General features: G+C 36.2%; 1 protein-coding gene across 1 annotated transcript in view; it reads left to right on the forward strand.

The window, feature by feature from the left end:
- Window positions 1-721: 721 nt before the first annotated feature.
- Window positions 722-22,477, forward strand: part of ANO10 (anoctamin 10) — a gene marked incomplete at its 5' end in the record, with an annotated part of 125,021 nt that continues 103,265 nt past the window's right edge. The window contains 10 exons of the mRNA XM_082499667.1: window positions 722-860; window positions 1,857-2,039; window positions 4,019-4,153; window positions 5,788-5,907; window positions 6,645-7,214; window positions 9,567-9,622; window positions 10,863-10,937; window positions 11,936-12,118; window positions 15,562-15,753; window positions 18,171-18,299. Coding sequence (XP_082355793.1) covers window positions 722-860; window positions 1,857-2,039; window positions 4,019-4,153; window positions 5,788-5,907; window positions 6,645-7,214; window positions 9,567-9,622; window positions 10,863-10,937; window positions 11,936-12,118; window positions 15,562-15,753; window positions 18,171-18,299 — 1,782 coding nt within the window. The remainder of the gene's footprint in view (window positions 861-1,856; window positions 2,040-4,018; window positions 4,154-5,787; window positions 5,908-6,644; window positions 7,215-9,566; window positions 9,623-10,862; window positions 10,938-11,935; window positions 12,119-15,561; window positions 15,754-18,170; window positions 18,300-22,477) is intronic.

The following is a 22,477-nucleotide window of genomic DNA, read 5'->3' on the forward strand; positions in this document are numbered from 1 at the left end:
TTATATGATTCTTATAGAATAGGTTAATGTAGAACATTCAGATTATTTACTTATAAAGCTATGCTGATGCTCAACGCTTTGCAGCTGGACTTTGTCACAGAACACTAGGTTTATATCTTTCAACAAGTCATTTAAGTGCTTTGTGCATAATTTGCCTATCTATATGATAGGTGTCCTGCTCACCTACCCAAGGTGGTATAAGTTTCCTTGGTATGGTTAAAGCTTCACAAGATTAACTGAGAAAGTTCCTCCTTAAATGAGTAATGTGTTTGCATGCTCTTACCAGGAGAAGCTTATTGGTTTTAGATATCTGTTTGACTAATCATATCTTCTGTTAATGTTTTCATTTTCCGACAATACACTGTCGAAAGTTGCAAGCTGTTGCTTTTGATGATAGTTTCTGCTTAGTACTTTGGGGTTTTTTATTTATTTGCTTTCTCATCACTACTACTTTGCTATATGTAGCAACAACAATTTTCCTACTTAGAGAGTAGGGCATAAAAGCCACCAGGGACTGGTAATATCTTGCCAAGTGACAACTGGAGAGGTTACTCACACTGCTCTTTTCAGTAGGTCTGCAGAAATGGGCACCTGCCACTTTGCTAAGTATGGACATATGTAACTCACTATAGTAAAGTTTTGTGGTTTTTAGATTGATGCCAAATGTTTTTTTAACACTGGCATTTTTGTTTTGTTTTTGTACCTAGCAAGCTCCTAAAAGATGGCGGAAAGCTGGTCTTTCTTGGATACTTTTGAGTCTAACTTCAGCCCTCTGGTAGTAATTGAGCTTGCAAAAGGCACCAAAGAGGAAACTATAGAATGGTTCACTAAACGAATTGTGGACAAAAAAGCAAATGGGGGTAAGTACGGTATGATCTTCTGTAACACTTTGAAGTCAATTTGGCTGTCATTGTAATATGAAGACATACAGAAAATTAGTTATCATGTAATTTGTGGCTTAATTATTGTTTAGTTAATCCCACTCTATTTCGCATTTTTGAAGTTGCTTAATTTTATCTAAGAGTAGAGCTTCACGCAGGTGTCATGAAAATGTAATAACTGAACCCTCTTAACCCAGTTATTAATGAAAATATTGGCTTAAAGTCAGGCGCCTGTTGAACTCTAGAAACCTTCCATTTTTGCAGTGAAACCCTGATAACCTCTTCTTCAACATTGTTTTGATGTCAATTTTTATATTAATTGTCTAGAGCCTGTTTCTCTTGTTGCATATGAGAAGGTTGTAAGCCCTGCCGAAATAAAAACTCATCACATCTACTGTCCTGTCCACAGGACTTAGTACCATGTTGTAGAATGCAATTTAAGGAAGCAATTTAATATTGATAAGTTAAAGTTGGATTTTAATTGTCATTTTGCTAGCTTGTTAGGGTCTTCCAGAGACAATATTTCGATACTTGTTTTTAGTATACTTCCAGATATTGAAGTTAAGCTAATTAATTTGTAATTCCTTAGACTTATTTTTTTTTACATTTTTTAGAAAGGCATTATTTATGGCTATTGTAGCTTATAACTTATGGTCAGTAATATTTCCATGGCTATTGGATTTGTGACTACAAACTTGCTTTCAGGCCTCTATTAGATAAATCAATTCAAAAATTTAGTCTCCTTAAAATTTGTGGGACAGTTTACAGAAGCACTGGTTGCTTATGTGATGTGAGCATGATGGGAGTAAATGCAAACTGTCCCTATTCTTCCAGTTCACTGTCTGTGAGCGCTTCCACATGCAACTTTAGTGCTTCTGATAACTAAACCCAATATGATGGATGCTAAAAACTTAGGTTTTTGAGACATAATTTTAATGTATTCTCTTCTTTATTTTGCCTTTCTTTACTTTAAAGGTGCACAACTGCTGATTAAACCATTGGTCACAGAAAATGGAGAAGAAAATATTTATTTAGTTGGAGCTTCCCACTTAAGGCTGTTGCTGGGCGCTGAAACTGTGGGTTTGGTGAAGGAATGTAATGATAACTCAATGAGAACTTTTACATACAGCAGTAGAAAAACTTTCAAAGATTTTGCAGGTAAGCAACGTTAGGGGTCTTTGTCATTGCAAAATTGTAGCTAAAGATTATAAGCAATTACACTGCTAAATCTTTCACCTTCTTTCTATTCCTTGGAACGGTAACAGTGAACAGAAATAGGAAGAACAAGCCATGAAAAAAAATACTTATTATTTATCTCTGGAAATTCAGATCATATAGTGAAATTAATTTTTTTTCTTTCACGTGGCTTCCACTTTTTGCTTACATTTTACTTTATGCTTTTGTGTGTTCTAAATAGCCTGTTGTTTGTATGAAAGATTTTTCTTGAAAATAAGACAAGAAAACATAGCTGATAAACGTGAGTGCAGGATTAACAATCAATGCTATGAATTAATGTGGCAATTTATTTTCTTATTAGCACCTGTGAGCCAGTTTTGAGGCTTATTATCTTAATAATTAGCTGGAGAAAATAGAAATATTTTGCTCTATTATATTTACACATCAAACAATTAAATAATTAAATAACACTATGGAGCCATTCAGTGGAATTTGGGCATGATTAGAGAAATCAGTCCTTTTTGTCTTTCATTTTGAGGAGATGCCAACACAGTAACATTTTATTTTAAATTTACTACCTGTAAGGTATTTAACCTCCCTATAGTGGCAGAACTCACTTTGCTCTCCAGGTAAATATTGGAGTTCCAGCTTAGTCTTGCTAATACTTTTGATGTGTCTGTTTCAGTGATGTCTTTCACCACATTTTCAATATAAGGTTCTGAATCTGTCTGAGTCAATAATAATGTTGAGTTTTGTTGTTTGTTTGGTGCCAGTTTATTCAACACTGCTGTTGTGTTCAGTAACCATTGCAGTGTCTATTCTTTTGTGACCTTGCCTTCCTGAAATTAGGAAGCCTTGAGAAGAAGACTTGTCAGTTGCAGAGGTGCCATTTTGTTTTTTCATGTGTTTACATTCTTAATGCTAATCTGATAGTCATTGCTAACAGATTCTCTGGTAGCAGCTGGAACTCCAGCCACTGTAAACCTAAAGGATAATTTTTGCTGCATCTCCTGGTCTTATTTAAAACACTAATATAATTTTAAATTTGTCCAGATCTGATCGGAGGATAAAATAGTTGACCACACTTAGATGAGGTGAAAAATGTGTCATTTGCAAAAGAAATCCTGCAGCCTGTGTTGTCTGACTAATATTTTTAGTTCTCCAACTAATCCAATTTAACTGATACAATATTCCTTGTAATAGAGATTTCTTGCTGTTTTAGCTTCTTTCTTAGTGTATTTAGGGCCATTACTATAGTTTCTTATTCCTAAGGGGGGGAAAAAAAAAATCAATTGATTGTTATCTCAAGGAAAACAGACTGCTTCCTTGATGATAAATTGATGGTGTTGACAATAGGTTTGTTGCTACAGGTCTTCAAAATTTATGATTTTTTTAAAAAAATTCTTATTGTTTTACCTTATTTCTGTATTTTTATCAGAACTAATTGTCTTAAATGGCTTATTATGTAGTATGGGCAATAAAGACCAAGATATGATATTTGGTGTGAAATGCTTACTGAAAAGGAGACTTGTCCTGACATCTTACTGTTTTTTGTTACGATAATACTTCAGGAACTTTATGGCAGAAATGGGTGTGGAGATTCTGAGATTGGCAAATAGTGGATGCCTAAGTAAGAGCCTTTCAACAAGGCAAGAGTATACTTGCTAGTATACTAACTCAGCCTCCAGCAATTATTATTTCAGGGGTGTCTTTTCTTCTTGAGTGATTTGTTCTCTTAGTTAACCCGAGTAGTCAAAAATGCAGTGACCAACATGTGCCAGTTAGAGAAAACTTCTTCCCAAGACGTTTATTTTGAAAAGTGGAGGTTTTGCTAATGGGTGTTTGTTGGCAGTAATTGTCACAATTTTTATTTCTGATTCTGGTCATTTTTAATAGTTATTTGCTGCCGGGGTTGTCTTCCTATGCTGCACCATTTCATACTACCTTCTTTTTGATTTTAGATGACAATCACAATTTCCTTACAATGGCAGAATGTCAGTATATCATCAAACATGAACTTGAAAATTTGAGAGCTAAAGATGAAAAAATGATCCCTGGATATCCTCAGGCAAAGCTGTATCCAGGAAAATCAATTGGTAAGCAATGTAGTTTGCCTGTAACTCACTGTGTTGATATAGGATAGTGTTCATGGTGAAAAAAACCTTACTTTTCCTGCAGAGAAGAGAAATCCTTCAGACACTTGAGTCTCACTATTTTTAATCAACTTTGTTTTCTCGCTGCTCCACAGCGAGAAAACAAGAGGCAATGGATGCACAGTGCAACAAGAGAAATTCTGTATAGATATTAAGAAAATGTTTTTTCCCGGTGACGGTAATGAAACATTGGAACAGGGTTTTAGAGAGATTGTGGTAACTCTGTCCTGGGAGGCTTTTAGATCTTGACTAGACAAGGCCCTGAGCAGCCTGATTTAAGCTGGACCTGCTTTGAGCAGGAAGTTGGATCAGATAATTTCCAGAGAGAACCTGAGTCTTTCTGTGGGGCCGAGACTCTGGCCTTAAGTTCTTTTCAGCTGGATAATTTTAATGTATATCGATGTCACCCATTATTTTTATAATTAGTACCAAAAATAGTTGTGTTTAAAAAATTACATAATGGTATCATTGGATTGTCTCTGTATAAAAATACTGGAATGAGTAACAGTGTTCCAGAGCTATAAATTACACAATATGAAGTAAGTAAGTATTATTTCATTCATCTGATTTTGTTTGTCCTCCTCTGCTTGAAGAGCTCTTCCTTTTCATGGGAGAAAGAAGCAAGGAGAGCTAGTGCTACTTTTATGGTAGCTGGAACTGGTTCGTTGTCAGAGGTGCTACAGTCTCTTAGGAGAGTTCATCTTTTAATATTTGTATGTCCTTGTAATAAGTGTCATTGAAGAAACAGCCCTGTGCATGTCAGTGGTTCAAGAAATGTAAATAAATGTAGATGTCAGATGAGTTTACACTGGTAATTTTTTATATAGCTAAGTTATTTTTCTAGTTATGTCAAGTAGATCCCTATAGGAAATGGTAAAAAAACTATCACACAGCTTCCAGTGCCTCCCCTCTCCTGTATTTGAATTTATTTTCTTTTTTAATATATCTACGGTTGTAACTTCTGGAACAGTTTGTTAATTGTTTATGAATTACAGGTAGTACTGCTTACCATAACAAAGTTAAATACAAATTGCGGAATAGTTAGTTTTTTTGCAATGAAGATGTGTTGTAATTTATGTGAATTAGTATCAATTGATCATTCAAAAATGGTTTTCGTATCTTTCCCATAATTAATACAACAATGGCTCTTTAATTTAGTGTTTTGTTTTTGCTATGTCAATTTGCCTCAAATGCAGGAGCCAGACCTTTCCCCACAAATCTCCACATGGCATTTCAGTTTTGACCCATAGCCCTTTTTGTTATTCAAGCTGCAGCTGATGATATTGCAAACCTATGGAATAGTTAATAGATATAAGGTTATTCTCTCTTCCAGTGGACAGCAAAGTCTTTGTAGGAATAGGTAGAACTGCTGTCTATAGTGGATAATTTTTAACTAACATGCAGACATTTTATTTGTTTTTAGGATTTAAACGCTAGATTTATTTCAAAGTAACTTTAGGCATGCTAATTACATAATGTAGCCTGTTAGCTTATATCAACTTCACTGTCCTTTAAAAGAGTAATAAGTACCTTTTTCTTTTTTTTTTTTTTTTTTTTTTTTTCCTCTCTCCTCCTAGTGAGAAGATTATTGACCAGTGGTATTCTAGTTCAGATTTTCCCACTGCATGATAGAGAAGAGTTGAAAAAGCTCCGTCACAGCTGGTATGGCCGAGTCAAAGTTGGCTATCAACCTTTAGGTATGTGAACACTTACACTGCTACAAATAAAGCGCAGGGTTTCTTCTGGATAAGTTTTCTCTTCAGTTTGTGTGAGAAGAACAAGTTTCTTTCCTAATTTCTACTCCAGTGTTTAGCCTCTATAGAATTGAAACTCCTCTGTGGAAGGCAAGTATAGTACAAATGTGGCTGAAGGGAATGTATCAGCCTGGGTGTGCTCTCTGACATGTTTAAGATTTAAGATTTCAATACACATTTCCGTTTATTCTTTTAGTTCCCTGAAGGCTGGCAAAGCACAATTAGGCCTTTTTGGCCCCGAGCAGGCTGAAACAAATTTATTTCTCAGGTATACGTATGCCAGTGAGAAGCTTCAGAAGTTAGGTGTTACTCACTGTTAAAGTTTGGTTTTATATGAAATGTCATCCATGCCACCCTAGCCATTCATTGATAGATTCAGTTGTCAAGAATGCTAGTGTTTTGGATATCTGATGTTGATATGGTAAGTATTGAGATATTTACTTCACTGCCATCTGAATGTATGTGTATATGTTTATGTGGGTATATATATAACATTAAAAAAATTCAAATCACCATCTGAGTTTTTGGAGCATGGGAGAAAGAGGAACAAAAAAGCAATAATATTCATTGTATTATTTAGAAAAAAAAAAACTTTGTGCCAAGGGATTCCTGTAAATCAAGTTTGATATTACAGACATCTATGTGAAGTGTAGTCTTAATTGATTCATTTTTCTCTGCAGATGAGATACGCTGCTACTTTGGTGAAACCATTGCTCTCTACTTTGGCTTCTTAGAGTACTTCACATTTGCTTTGATTCCAATGGCTGTCATTGGGATTCCTTATTATGTGTTTGCATGGGAAGACTATGACAAATACGTGATGTTTGCCACATTCAATCTGCTGTGGTCCACTGTGATACTGGAAGTTTGGAAGCGGATTTGTGCCATCATGACATACCGTTGGGGGACACTGTTGATGAAACGACAGTTTGAAGAACCAAGACCAGGCTTTCATGGTGTCCTGGGTATCAATCCTGTCACTGGGAGGGAGGAACCAGTGTACTCAAGTATTAAGAGACAGATAAGGATTTATCTGGTGTCCTTACCATTTGTGTGCCTTTGCCTCTACTTCTCACTGTATGTGATGATGATTTACTTTGACTTGGAACAATGGGCTCTGGATTATCATGAAGAGAATGAGTCTAACTTCAGCAGCTTGATGCTGTTTGTGCCCAGTATCATATACGCTGTTGTGATTGAAATTATGAACCGTATCTATCGGTATGCTGCTGAATTCTTAACATCATGGGGTAAGAAAGTTGTTTATTCTTCCTTAAAGTTAGAACCCCAGATATTTGGAATTTCTTTGTTTGTAGAATACATTACTGTGAGTTCTTACACAATGGAATGCTAAAGAAATTTCCTGAAGTAGATTTTTACTGTGGGGTAAAAGAGATGGGCATTTTAACTTCTTACATTTATTTTTAGTGTTCTGAGACTGTAGTTTCATGTTTGGTTTAATTTGGTCTGAGTCTAGCGTGCCATCAAAAGGGGTGATCTTGCCTTCCTCCTCAGCCTCTCTCTGCCTTTGGTGCAGAAGTCCCCCTTCACTGATGTTTGGCTGGATCAGCCGTAGTGCTGGTGAAAGTGGCAAGGTGAAATTGTGAGGATGGGAGCTCAGAGGTGGGTGGCAGGAGGGACTGTCCTGGCAGCTTGCATCCACAACCTGGGTTTGCTGGATATGTCTTAATCTACTGAAAAATGTGTGCAGAGGGCAGAGGAACTGAGATAATGGAACAAAATCTAAAAACATCAACTACATGCCATATGAGAGTATGTGGGTATGCTATATATATAACAAAGACAGATTTCACATCCCCATCAAAATATTTTCCTCTGGGCGTTCAGAAGAGGAGGAATGTTATAATAGATTGCCTTGCTTTCCCTGTGTGTGTGACCTAATTAACAGATTGGGCCTTACATTTTGTAACCTAACATAAGGATAGTGAAACGTTAGCGTTTGTTTTGTGTCTTAGCACTTCTACAGACATGTGCCGTCAATTTCAAACAAAATTAATAGGTGAAGCTAATGGGAAATTAAGTGTTTTGTGTAGTTCAATATGGCATACATTTACAGGACAGAATCTAGGTTACTGAAGCTGGAGGCCCAGAAAACTAACCGAAGAAAGATTAAGCAAAAGGGAGATTGATGCAGAAGACAGAATAAAAAGAGGTGTTTCAGTGGGGATTGGTTATGCGTGCCAAAGTGATTTGCTCAGGAAATTGAACTTGACAGCAGCAAGAATAAAAGCAAGCAATTTCTTGATTTGTTTATGACCGTTCAAGGCTTCTCTTTAAATAATGACTTTTAAATTCATATCTAGGTTTCAACCGACTGTTTTATTTCATTTTTTTCACTATACTGCAACAAAAAGCCTTTATGCAAAATGTTCAGTTGTGTTGATCAGGTAGACTAAAATGCCTTTAACAGGTAACCCATGTTTTTTTTTAACCCAGATTTTTTTGGGGTTAAGCTGATGTTTCATATTCAGCAGGAACAGTATTTATGTAACTCACTACACTGACAGCTTATGCCTTTTCTGTGCTATCCAATGTGTTTATGCTGCCATGCCGTGACTAGGATGAAGAGCTTATCTGACTGTCCTACGTTTCCTCCTACCTGGCGTATTTTCAGCTAAGATCTGACTTAAACATCTAAACTGGCAAAGCATAGGAAACAATCTGGGGTATTTTTAAGCACACCTCTTGCACCCATTTATCATGAGAACTGATCATTTAGTGAAAGCTAACAGTAAAAATTTCATTCAGCCCCCTGAGTACATCTTCCATGTGTCAGGCCCAACTTCATGCTCTGTCAGAATAGAACTCTGCTGTTCTCTCCTGAGCATGGTCCGTAGGTGATGGTCTCTCCTTTCAGCCTTGTTGACACAGCTGATGCTAGCGTGCTGCTTCGTCATTCAGTTACTGCTTAGTCAGGGCTTTAAAGGCACAATCTGACAAAACAGCAAAAAGAAATGGGGAATCTCCCATTCACTTCTCTTTCCTCCCCCTCTGACATCTTGAATGAACTGAAAATCTTAATTTTAGAATGAGTAATGCATCAGTTGAACTTCATGTACTCTAGTCTTGCTTTAGAGCTTAGGGTCTGATCTAAATTCCTTGGAGATGGATGGGGATATTTCTGTGAGCATTTACTGGTTTTGAATCAAATCTGGTACTGTTATTTTTCATGATGTATTCCAATTAGTTCTGCGTTTGTTTTCAGCCAAAGAAAAATCAATAACTAGGCACATTTTATTAAGTGTTAAGAATGATGGACGTTTTTTCCATTACAAAACAGCTCTTCTGAGAAAGAAAGATGTCAAAGGAAAAAACCTTTGCAGTAGAAAAAATACCAGAGTTGTAGCCAAAAATATGTATGTTGATATTATGCATCAGATTAGCTTTATAGGTTAAGTGGGATACTGGTACAGGATAAATTCTTTTTGCCATAATGTGTTGAAGGAAGTATTCCCCGTAAAGTAGTAGTTAAGTAATTTTTAGGTGGAGGAAAAATGGCTGTTTACTCTTTGTATAACAATGTCTAGTATATGATAAGTGCTTCTGCTGTTTACTGATTAATAATTTTGTTGGTATTTCAGAAAATCACAGGCTGGAATCTTCATATCAGAATCATTTAATTCTGAAGGTTTTAGTGGTAAGTATTTAGTATAAGCAGCTTTTAAGATGATTTAAAAAGAGAACTTGTCATGTGTTTTATTAGTTCTTTCCTGGCATTACCTCACTGATATACAGTTTTGTTCAAGGCCGCATACTAGCACAAATATCAGAGCAAACAGGGTTTCTGTTGTGGTTGCAGTAATTACTAGACTGTTTTAGATGCCTCTTTTTATAGTGGAGAGTTGGGGTTTTTATTTGTATTGATTTGTTCTTTTGTTAGGATTCTGTATATGTAAGTTTTTCTCTTAATTGATGCGGTCCTATCTTCAACTGGGAATTATTCCTTTCACTTTTTGCAAGGTTTTATGGTAAACCCATAAAGTTCATTTATTAACTTCCACCTGTACAAACATTCAGACAACCAGTCAGAGGAGGCTGGAGATATTTTTTAATCTGCTTGTTATCATTCTGTTACTGGTAACCTCTATCTAGAGCTAAAACCCTTGTATGTATCATTTACAGCTTTGTGTCTGCCTTTCTCAAAAAATAGCACCCTGTCTTTTTCGCTATAGTGAATTCATACAAAATAATTTTAAAAAAATCTAAAAAGTTGAATGTAGTCCCCCCTTAAGTTTCACTTTCAGCCTATGAGGGGCTCTCTGCACTCCCCAATATTACCTATGTCATCCATGAGCTCCAGCACTTACAGCAAGTAGGAAAAGTTGTCCCTTACTTCAGAGCTTGCTTATGATTTTTCAGGTACAATACTGTGATTATGTCTCATTTTAGAAGCAGGGAATATTCCTCTTTGTTGTAAAACCTCTTGAAGTGATTCAACATAAAGCTTAAGTAACATATATCAAGGAGCAGTTGTATGTATTGAGAAATATCTCATCCAATGCATATATTTTGATAAAGTATTTCTTTGGGAAAAAAAATCATTGCCCTAAGTTATGATGAATACATCCCTTTTATTGCATTACCTGTGGGGAAACTGCCAAAAGATGAAAGTTAAGTAGAAGGTGATGTGTTTTTAATGTCCACATTTCTTTGTATACCATGCTTTAGGAAAGCATTAAGCTTGTCAAATGAAAGTCTGAGTAGGACCAATATTGAAAATGAAGTTTTTCTGACCTAAGTTTTTTAAAGTAAAGAAAATTTTAATAGACAGTTTAAATCTGCCTGGAAGTTATTTAGTCAAGGTAACTGTTAAGTTAGATAATATTCTGCATTTGAACTTTTGCTTGAGTACTAATAACAAGTATTTTTAATTGCAGTTTAACTTCTTAAATTGTTTTGCATCTCTCTTCTACATTGCCTTTGTGCTGTTTGATATGAAGCTTTTGAGGCAGGTGAGTTCCAAGAACATCTTAATAATGTTGATGAATCTGGGAAAATAAAAGATTGATTGAAATAGGAGTTTAGTTTTTAATTGTTTTTCCAAAATATACATGAAATATATTCATTGTGAGTTAATATTTTTTTACAAATCCAGCTTCCATATTTCAGTTGCTCTAGCACAATTGCAGAATCATAAAAGTAATGTAGAGCAAATCTTGCCTTACATATAAATGAAGAACTGTTCTCAAATAAATTGATTATTCTCTCACACAGATGAGGCTGGAAAATTTTCATTTCCTTGTTCTCTTCTTTTATATTAGAAAATTATTTTCTCTGTAGTGTTTTTAATGAGAGACTCTTGAGGATAGGAGAATGATTAAGTTTCTGACAACAATGAGGAGCTGAGAATAAATAAAAGCAAAAATAATTTGTAGTTGGTATTTGAAATCAGTTTTCTGTTGTTAACATCTTTTGAACTCAAATGCATGAAAATCAAGTATAAGGAAAATATTTTTGCTCTAAATATAATGAACAGAAGAACAAGAACTTCATCTTAAGAACTCTGTTCCTCTAAAGGGTTCTCTAGCAAAACACTTGACATATCTATACCAGATGTGACATTCATGACATTTCCTATCTTTTAAGGCAAGAAGAAAAAGAATAGAAAAGTTCATTGTTTAGCTTTGTTATTGGTGTTGTTATAGGTTAAGTGTGTATCTTTACCCATCATTGGACTTTGTGTACTGTCTTCAAGATGCGTCCAGATCCACAAATTATTTAGGCATCTATCTCCTATTATGTCCTTTTCAGCACATAGCGAAGAATGGGAACTAGAGCAGCTCTACTTTCATATGCTATTGCTAGTTTTGTTAGGCTGACCTTTTGCCATAGTAGTACAACCTACAGTCTTACTAGAACACACAAAATTGAAAATGATCATAGGTTTATCACAGAGCTACTAATTTTTTTTGTCCTATCTTTTTTTTTTTTTTTTTTTTTTTAACTTAAGAGCTTGGCCACTTTGCTGATAACGTCGCAGATCCTTAATCAGTTTGCAGAATCCTTGCTTCCTTACTGGCTCCAAAAGAGACATAAGAAGAGGATGAAGAAACGCATGTGTTCTCTGAAAACAGATACGGACCTGTCATTAGTCGAACAAGTCAACTTGGAGAAAGAAATGGGCACCTATTTTGTACGTTTTACTACTGTAAAAGAGTTAAAGGTTTTCTGGGCTGTAGTTGACAGAGACATCAGCTGGTGCAACCTAAAATATTCCTGGCTGTTTGGCCTAGCAGCTTATTTCCAGGTTCATCAATGTTGCTGGTAGTGTTGTTTATACAGCTATATGGTGCACTGGATCAAGAAACTGATACAGTGCAGGATCCCAGTTGTATCAGCACGAAGGGGTAGGAATGAACAGATGAATCTGGAGCTACCTAACCAAGGATCACTGGAAGAAGTGTTTGTGTAATGTGCCCTTAATCACCAAGGGTAGCCTGGAGGCTACCAGGATAAGTAGCCTGTCACAGGGAATGGGGAGGTTGTTTCTGTTTTAGTTTGGGTTTTGCAGTGAAACTAGTTTAAACTGTCAATTAAACTATAGCCTGGCTCTTGTCTGAGTTGGGCCAGAAATGGAGAGGGCAGAAGAGACCAGCTCTTCAAACCAATACTACTGCTGGAAGCTTTTGCTTCTTGAAACTACATCTTTGGCATTTGGTGTCTTCCTGGTTCCTTTCTTATCCACCTCCTACCCAGTACAATTTTTAATTGTGTTTAGCAGACTTTGTGTAATTCATTACTTGCAGTTCCAAAGGAATTGGCAAAGTAGACATTACTGTGTAAGTTGAGGCCTTACAGACTGGCTGACAACTTACTTGATCAGATGATGCAAGCATGGTCACAAGAGGCTTAATACTGTATGATTTCTACTTTTACAGAATAAGAATTATATGTAGATAGTGTACCTTTTATGTAAAAGGCAGAGAATAGCAGTCTGAAATTTAATATCGATACCATACCAGAGTCCTCTCTTCCTGCATAAAGTGCCATGAAATGGGAAGAGGGAAAAAAAAAACCAACCTACCTTTTCAATTGAAAAACTGTACAAACGTACTTACATTCCTCTGGGAAGGTTGGTGATTGCCACTTTTTATATGAGGAGAGAGAGATTTAGAGAGCATGCCTATCTTATAATAGAGAACACAGCAGAAATCCCCAAGTTAGTGTCTGTCTGAACTAGTAAATCAGCACAGTCCAGCACTGTGCCTGCAAATAGACCAGCACAGCTCCAAAAGCTGTATATCAGCATAAGGCGTTGATATGCTGTACCAAATAAACTCTACCTCTTAGGCCTGAGCTAAGTCCTGATTCTCAGCTGGCACATACAAAGCCAGTGTGGTGTCTTTGAGTCACGTTGCCCAGTGCTTCTTGTGCAGAGCTGGATCAAATGTATCTGCACCTGTTGTCCCATTCTACCCTGAACAATTTTCCACAGGAACCCAACAGGTCAATTGTAGAGGTATGACTTTGCCTTGGAGGTATCCACTGCTAGCCTCAGTTTCAGTTCAAGGTACTGTGTACTCAAGGTCTTAATTTTATTTTCAATCTAAAGATTTTGGTTGTGCTGTGCTTGTGAATACACAATATTAGACCACTGATTTGTTTGCAAGCAGTGAGCTGTCAGCAGGCAAGAGAATTTCTAAAATTAATCTGTCACAAGGGGGAAGCATTGGACTATGTTTAGTAAGTGAGAAGTTTAGCAGGAATCTTGACAGAATTCAGCGTTTCAGGCTCTTGTCTTTTCCTTCCTTCTCTTTAACATTTAATTACCTTTTTTTTTGGTCCTCTTTCTCTCTCACTTATCAAATCTCCAGCTCTTAACGCAGTTTAAGATGTAAAAACATTCTGCAGTAATTTTTTAATTATTTTTTTTTAATTCTGCTTCTCTCCTCTAATTCATTCTATCCCTGAATTTCTTTGTTGATTCTGTTTCCTTGATGTCATAGTTTATGTGCTGCTTTAGTGGCTGATGATGGCAAACTTTGAATTTCTTTAACATCCTATCAGACTCCTCTCTTCCTGCACAAAGTTGAGTAGGAGAAATAATTGAGTACGAGAAAAACAAATACTTCTTTTCTTTTCATACTCTGCTGTTCTAAAAGTCTATAGGTACTGGACAAGGAAATGAGAAGAAAGGTGTGAGGAAGTAGTGGGAATGCTTTGCAGTTACGAGAAGGAGGAGCACAAAGGGAAGCATTGCTTCCTGCCTGCAACATTTGTATGAAGAAGTGATAGAAGGGACAAATATGTGACTGACGCTCCAGTGAGTGGTCCTGCACTAACTTCCCACCTTACTAAAATTTGGAGTTTGTACAAAACATTTCTGTGGAAAAATCTCAGTGGTTTTAAAAGTTAGGTAGCTCCTCAGGGTCTGTCCTGCAGATAAGTTTGTCAGACCTAGATATACTACACAACTTAAAAATGAGCTCAAGTGAAGGATGCAGCTAATGGTCACCCTATGTTTATTTCTGAGTTTGCAGGCTTCTATTGCCTCTCTCTGTTAGCTAGAAAAAAAAGCACTAGGTGCTGGAGAGGCAGTCAGTTTAACAGCTATAACCAGCAAAAAAGATTGGAGAACCATGTATCTAATGTATAGAGCCAAAACCAATTTTACGTTGTTCTTGTAATAATCTCAGTTACTGTCAAGTTTTTCTTTTCAAGATCTCATTTTTGAGAGAGAGGAAAATGTGTGGGTCTGGGTGAATACAATATAGCTAGATCCCAGTTTAACTTCTTCACAGTATTTTACCATCCTTTGTTCAGCAAATACCTTTTCTTTAAAAATGAGTTGGTTTTGTTCTTCGCTTTCATAAATAACTGCTGCAATCATAGAAAACTATTATTAATACTACATGCAGCAGTTATGCAAATATACATAATAACCTACATGTGAATATTTAATCAGTATTTAAGTACCCATGTTCTTGGTTTAAAGATCAGGTGATAGATATGTCATGCATTTGCCAAAATAGGGCTTTTTGTTTGCATTAATTGTTCCTTTTACATGTCAGTGCTGCATTCGGTCATTTCAGCCTTCAAGTGGGTGACTGATTCAGACTTACCTGTTTTGAAATAAAAAAGCAGAAATACCAGAAGAGAGTTGCCTATCTACCAACCTACCTTTCTGGTTAGGTCTTTCATGGACATTCTGAAATACTAGGACTTTTCTTGTCACAGTGCTCTTAGGAGAATGTTCTGCCAGTTTAAATGCACAATGCTGTTTTACTATCCCCCACTGTTCCTTCTCTAACTGTTTCACTGAGGTAGTCAGGAACTTGAATGAGATGAACGTGCTTATACAATTACTTCATGTAATAAGGATAAGAAGTGTGACTGTTGCAGAAAATTTATTAGGCAAAAGGACAAACCTTGGCCTCCCCTTATTAAGAAGTTTTGGGTAATTGAATAATTCCAAATTAACTAAATGTATTTTTTGTTATTGTTGTTTTCTACTACCAGTCATTCCCGAGCAACTGATTTGGGATGAGGAAGCATGTTTACAACTGTATTGTTGATTCTGTGTTTCTTCATGTATTTTTTGTGGTTAAAGTTGTTCTTATTTTTGTTGTTTTTCAGGGTACTTTTGATGATTATCTGGAGTTGTTCTTACAGTTTGGCTATGTGAGTCTTTTCTCATGTGTTTATCCACTGGCAGCTGTCTTTGCAGTGTTAAACAACATCACAGAAATATATTCTGATGCCTTAAAGATGTGTAGAGTGTACAAGCGGCCATTTGCAGAACCTACAGCAAATATTGGTGTTTGGCAGGTAATTTTTGTGTGTTTCTTTTTCTATTAATTTGTTTTAAAAAAATATTTCAACAAGTGAATTTAGGCTGTGTGTTTGACCTATGAGCCACTTTTAGTTTAGTTTAGTAGGTACTTTGTTCTCCTCAATGCGCTAGGATACTATCTATCCCACTATAGTGTTCTTTGTAGAGTTTTTGACCTTATGTCTTTCAGTTGCCTTTGAAAAGAAAACAAATCCTTTCTTTAGTCCTTGTATATGTATATATTGTAGCCCTGTTGCAACTGCAGCAAAGGAAACCTTCCAGATACTACCCGGTACTCTTAACGGCCAACATATTTTAGAAATGGTAACATCTGATGCAATCTCAGAAGCGTGGAGCTCAGCAAGGGTTTAAAAAAAAAAAAAAAAAAAAAAAAAAGAATGATGGGTAAGTACTTGGATTCCTAAGCCATATTTGGCTGTGTGCCCTTGTGATTACTGGTAATCAAGCTGACTAATTTTAAAGTAACCTGGATCTGTGAGCAGGAGCTAGACCTTTCTGCATAACCTGAACATTGTAGTCTAACTAAACAATTTCATGCTAGTAGTACTGGCTTAAGGATTTTCTGTCTTCAGTTGTTTGCACATGCAATCTTGCTAGCACCAGCTGGTTTGGAGCCTGCTGACTACGCTGCATCAGTGAACCGATTCTGACTAAAAATAACCCTGTAAAACTCCTCCAAAACCAGAGTTTTTCCTGAAAAGAAGGAAGGCTATTAAGTCACATTGAGAGACTTTAGCATTCTGTAATAGCAGTGGCCTGATAAGGAGTGTGAAGTAGTTGGAGGAAATTTCTAGAGGATGATCCATGTTCTAGTTTTATTTACCAGCTTTTCTAATGATATGTAATGGAGACAAAGGGCACAATGAACTGGTGGATTGGTTTAATTTGGAGGGGTTGCAAATGTTGGTACCAAATGAAAAAAATGGAAGATGAGAGATGGAATGGGGAAACCTTGAATGAAACATACTGTAAAAACATGCAAACCAAGTATTCCGAACAATGTTCATTAGACACGTACATAGGTATTAAATGAAGTGGACTTATAGGAGAAGTCTTTTAATATTAAGTCATTAAAATGTGTAAATTAGAATCTGATTGCATTTTATCATCTGATGTATTTTCTATGCTGCCAACTTCTTGATGGCATAGCTGCATTGGCCAGTGGTGACCAGTTAAATGAGGCTGTGGACCTAAGTCCCAAGAGTAGCTGTAGGTATATTAATAGCATTTGATTTTGCTAGAATAGTTTGTTTCAATCTAGGGAGTAGGCTGAAAAACCATAATGCTAATGGTATCGTCATGTGGGGTTTTTTATAGTGTAGGTTTTTAACTAATAGTAGAAATGCATTTGCTTTGTGAATTAAAAATAATTACTTAAAACAATAGTTTCATATGGGAAGTTAGAACATTGGCTGACAGATTTCTGTTAAAGGAATACTGCAATTATTTTATCAGGTGAGCTGAGTCACCAGCTTGGTGTCAAGGAGAAAGTTACTTCTGCTAATTCATTGTGACAATTGCTCCAATTCAATGTCAGTCTTTCTCATTCCAGAAAGGAACTTGGAATAAGTAACCATTAGATTGCAAAAGTAATTGTCACGCTGTAGTAATATTTTCAGGCATTTTGTGGGAGCTTTGTAGGCAAGAGCTTCTCAGGCTTGTGCAATTGCATGCATTAAATGTAAGTCCTTCTTTCAACAAATTTCAGCTTGTATAACTGGTTGTGATTTAAGAAAAGCATTCTGAAATATTGTTACATTTTCCTATTACTTAACGTTCAGACAAAACCTCCAAAAACAGAGTGTTGGGACCATTAGTTCCTCTAGGAGTTTTGCATTTTTTCTTTTATCCTGAAGGAAATTTGTGTACAACTGTAGATGGGTGTGTAATATGTGTTCAGATTATGAATCATGAAGATACCAGGGATAAGGCTGCTTTCCTGTCCACTTTTTTTTTCTTTCAGGTTATTCCAAATTTTTTAGGAGGTGACCACCTACATCGAGGATGTTAGTGGTCTGTAAATAACTTCTCAAGGTCTTTACAGTACTACGGAATTGTGGAAGACTAGTATTTAACTTCTTCACAGAAAACACATGTACCCACACAGACAGAAATCAAATTAGAGAAAAATTCAGGATTGCCAGATGGTCTTTGTGGTATTGAAAATCTTGTTGTGGTCTTGTGCTTGCCTGTTCTTAAAGCTGATGAAGTCTGGACTGCTTGCCCAATAAGTCTTATGTCATATAACTCAAAAGATGAAGAAAAATAGGAAGTTAAAATAATGGGTCTTCTGAGGATTTAATGAAGAGACAGGTATTGTCCAGAGCAATTTGGGGACTGGTAAATTAGAGGTGATGGTCATAACTATAAATATATTTGTGTTTTATTTCAGCTGGCTTTTGAAACTATGAGTGTAATATCAGTAGTCACTAATTGCATACTGATTGGAATGTCTCCACAAGTGAATGCCCTTTTTGCAGACTCAAAAACGGACCTTATTCTGACTGTGGCATTGGTAGAGGTAAGTCTGCCTTCAAACGGTGCATGTGTTTGTGTAGCAAATAACATGAAGAACAGTGGAAATAATACCAGGAAGTAGATATTTTTTTTCCTCCATGCGTTATAAGGAAATGAAGATTTCCCTACCAAAGAAGTATTTCAAAGGCTTGTTTTTTGATTTCTTTTTTTTTCCTCTGTGTTTTCATGTACTGTGAATGTTGTCATACTTTTCTATACATTCGCAAGATACCGTGTAGTTATCACTTCATGTATTTCAAGAATTTAATAGTGCTATTTCAAGAAGCAAAATTAACCATATTTTTGTGAACTGAATGTTTCTCTATTTGGTTTGTGACCCCAGCATATCTTATAAAGACCTCCTATGTAATCTTTATGGATGTTTCTTCTAAGCCTTATCTGAAACAAGTATGTATGATGACTATAAATGCTAGTGATTATAACACCATTTGGGTTTCATCTTTTCCTAATTCTATGTAGTAAACACTTGAGTGTCATTCCTATGCAGGCAAGGAGGGATGACTGTGGGCATCTTACATAGTAACAGATTGTAGGACTTTGCCCCGATGTATCTTTCTTTTGAAGCTTTCTTTTATTGCATTGCCTTGACTTTAAATATTATGATATTTTAGCTTTTAGGAACTGGTTTACTTTTCTGGTGGCAAAAATTCTGTGTTGTCCATGTGTAATTGTTAAATTGCATCACCTGTGCAGCAGGAGCACATACTCTGTTGTTTTTACATGTGTTATGCGTTATGCAATGAATTATGAGCTTGCTTTGAGTTTTTTCCAAGCCTTAAGGTTTGCAGAGTGTCAACTGGTTTACTGAAGTTTGAGTCTACAGACAGGCTGATGTATTCTTTTCCTATGTGTGTGTGAACACTTACATTAACCTCAGTGAGGTATTTTAATATAAAACTAATTTGGCAAATTAAATGTAATGCTATAGTTCATTACTTGACAACATATCCAGAGAGATCATATTATGAAAACTCTATGGCTAAATGTAAGCAGTATGGATTTATGGCGACTTAAAGGATGGGGCTACTTTTTCCTTTGCTTCCTGGGTATTTATTCCCATCTTATCAGTTTTAACGTGAAGCTGGCTACATGGTCTCTAGACAGGCCTCTGTTTCTTGGTAAGCCATAGGAGAATGACAGTATTTTTCTCTCTAAATTTAATTTCTGCTTACGTGCAATCCCTTAGATGACAGGAAATGCAGCATGGTAATTATGCAGCTCTTAGAATTCCTTTTTAACAGTGTATCTCAAATTATCTGAATATGCTGTGGAAGGGGAGATCAAGAAAATAAAGGGAAGAAAGTTTGAAGAGAAAAAGTAAATTAGTACTGAGGGAAGGAAAGGCAAACATGTTGTCTTATACTGAGAAGCAACTTTGGCAAAGACCACCAATCTATAATTAACTACATTGTATGAAGGGGCAGGTGGAGTCTCATGCTGGATGAGCAGAGCAGAAAGGCAATCATTTGGTTAAAGAAAAGTCAAGTTTTCTCTTACTGTTGTTCTTAGTAATAAAACCCAAACAACCCATAATGTACTTGTCAGAAACGGTATATTTAAAGAATAGTTTTGATCACAAATATCCAGTATGCTTGATACTTTTAAGTATGCTGGTTTGAATTTTTTTTGGCCGTTTTTATGTTATTACAAACTATTTATTGTCCGAGAAAACACAAAGACACAAAACCAACATATGAGTCATATAGTATTTTTCTGCAGCATAACAAGCCATGTGATTTTTGGAATGTTGTTATTTATAAACAATTCTAAAACTGTTCAATGTGAAATTGAAAACTCTTGCAGTCTCCTGAGGGGCAGTCTTTCAGTACATTTTAAACAATATTTAACAACTTCACGAGTGCTTTTTTAATTTTTTTTTTTTTTTTTAATAGAGAATAGCTCAGGTTGTATGATTTTGCAAGAAGTTTTGTAACACAAGTTATGAAGTTTCTGGAGTCCAAAAGAGTTCTTTAAAGTGAAACACATTTTACATACAAATTTTCTTTCAAAAACTGTACGAAAATGAACATAACAAACATGATTTTAACTTCTGTTGAAGACAGTTTCCATTGTGTTGGCAGTTAGACATGTTCTCAGTTACAGAAATGAATTTTTTTTTATCAGTAGTTATGTTGTATGTATTTCAGGTTAAAATGTTGATTACAAAAGGTAAAAAGAAGGGAAGATTACTAGATACTGTGGGACTGTAAACAGCAGCAGCATGGATTTATGGCATCTTAAAGAGATGGGTTTATTTTTGCCTTTGCTTCCTGGGTATTTATTCCCATTTTATCTGTTACGCTGGCACTTTCTTTTATCTGGTGCATGTAGAATCAGATTAGTGAATTGATCTGGGAGAAGCTGTCTGACCCAGTTCACTGGTGAAACGGAATAGGGCAGAAGTGACTATATGGGGAAGACACACAGCAGTGCTATAGGTTGGTGCTGGATTAAATTTGTGGGACTTCCACACCACTGAGTCTTTCTCCTGTAAGTATTGCTTCGTCTACAGGAAGGTCCCTAAACTAGGAGAGGAGCACAAATCTCATGTGTTGGCAGTATTCCTGTGCACCTTTACTGTATTTAATGATTAAACCATGCATTTCAGTTGTAAAAAACAATTCAGAAACAGCATGCGTCACACTAAACCTCTAGGACAAACCTGATTCAGCTGAAGTACATCAGTGTCAAGGTAGGAACAAATTGTTGGATGTGTCAGGGTGTTGATAGAAATGCATTTCAGATCACCTAGTGAGATGCAGAAACACGTGATAGAGGTAAGTTATTTTACTTTCTGGTGTTTGCTGCAGGAGGAGATGAGCATTTTATGGTGTGTTTATGTGATGTTGCCAACATCAGGCAGCGTGAAAATGTTAAGGAACACAAGAAATTTCTTTTAGTAGGTTATGTATGCTTTCACATGTTCAACTGATGGGGTAACCTACTTAAGTCTTAGCTGTTATTAAATATTTTTATCAAGTTTAAATGATTGAGACTCCGTATCACAGTATCACAGTATGCTAGGGATTTGAAGGGACCTCAAAAGATCATCTAGTCCAATCCCCCTGTCAGAGCAGGAACACCTAGATGAGGTTGCACAGGAAGGTGTCCAGGCGAGTTTTGAATGTCTCCAGAGAAGGAGACTCCACAACCTCCCTGGGCAGCCTGTTCCAGTGCTCTGTCACCCTCACTGAGAAGAAGTTTCTTCTCAAATTTAAGTGGAACCTCTTGTGTTCCAGCTTGAATCCGTTACCCCTTGTCCTATCATTGGTTGCTACTGAGAAGAGCCTGGCTCCATCCTCATGACATTCCCCCTTTATATATTTATAAACGCTAATAAGATCACCCCTCAGTCTCCTCTTCTCCAACTAAAGAGAGCCAGCTCCCTCAGTCTTTCCTCATAAGGGAGATGGTCCACTCCCTTAATCATCTTAGTTGCCCTACGCTGGACTCTCTCCAGCAGCTCTCTGTCCTTCTTGAACTGAGGGGCCCAGAACTGGACACAATATTCCAGATGCGGTCTCAAACAAAAGGTGTCATGAATATTTATATGTTTGGTGCAAAGGTAAACAGAAAAGGCCCTGCCTGTTCTTACCAAAGCCAAGCACAAGTATTAGCAGTGTTAGCAATTTTTTTTTTCTCCAAAAATGTGAGTGCTTTTTAAAAATAACACTAATACTCTTCAAATGGAAATAGGTTATATGGTGATATTTGACATCACTCAGTACAGACGTAATGAAGAACTGTGTTGTATTGTCTGTACCCAGCCCTTTCAGACTCATGGAAAATAATTTTTTTTTTCATTGACAACATTAACTCTACTGCTCTCTACACTTTTGGATGAAATACATATCAGTAAATGCTGATTAAATAGCATAAAATATTAAGCATTTCATAGTAAATAATGGTAAGCATTAATAACATTTAATAATATTTTTTAAGTATTAAAACAATGATTTTTTTTTGAACAGTTGACCTATTTTCATCAATCCAATGTCTGCTTCCATGGCAACGTGGTTTGAACCAGGAGCAAACTCATGAAACTCCCCTCCTTTTCTTATGGACGGATGCTAACTAGATATAGCAAGCGCAGTTTTCAAACAAAGTAGTAGGTGAATGTCCTTAAAGCAGGAAACAATAAGCCCTTATCAACATAATTTA

The sequence above is a fragment of the Vanellus vanellus genome, assembly GCF_965231255.1.
Source record: "Vanellus vanellus genome assembly, chromosome: 2".
NCBI lineage: Eukaryota > Metazoa > Chordata > Aves > Charadriiformes > Charadriidae > Vanellus > Vanellus vanellus.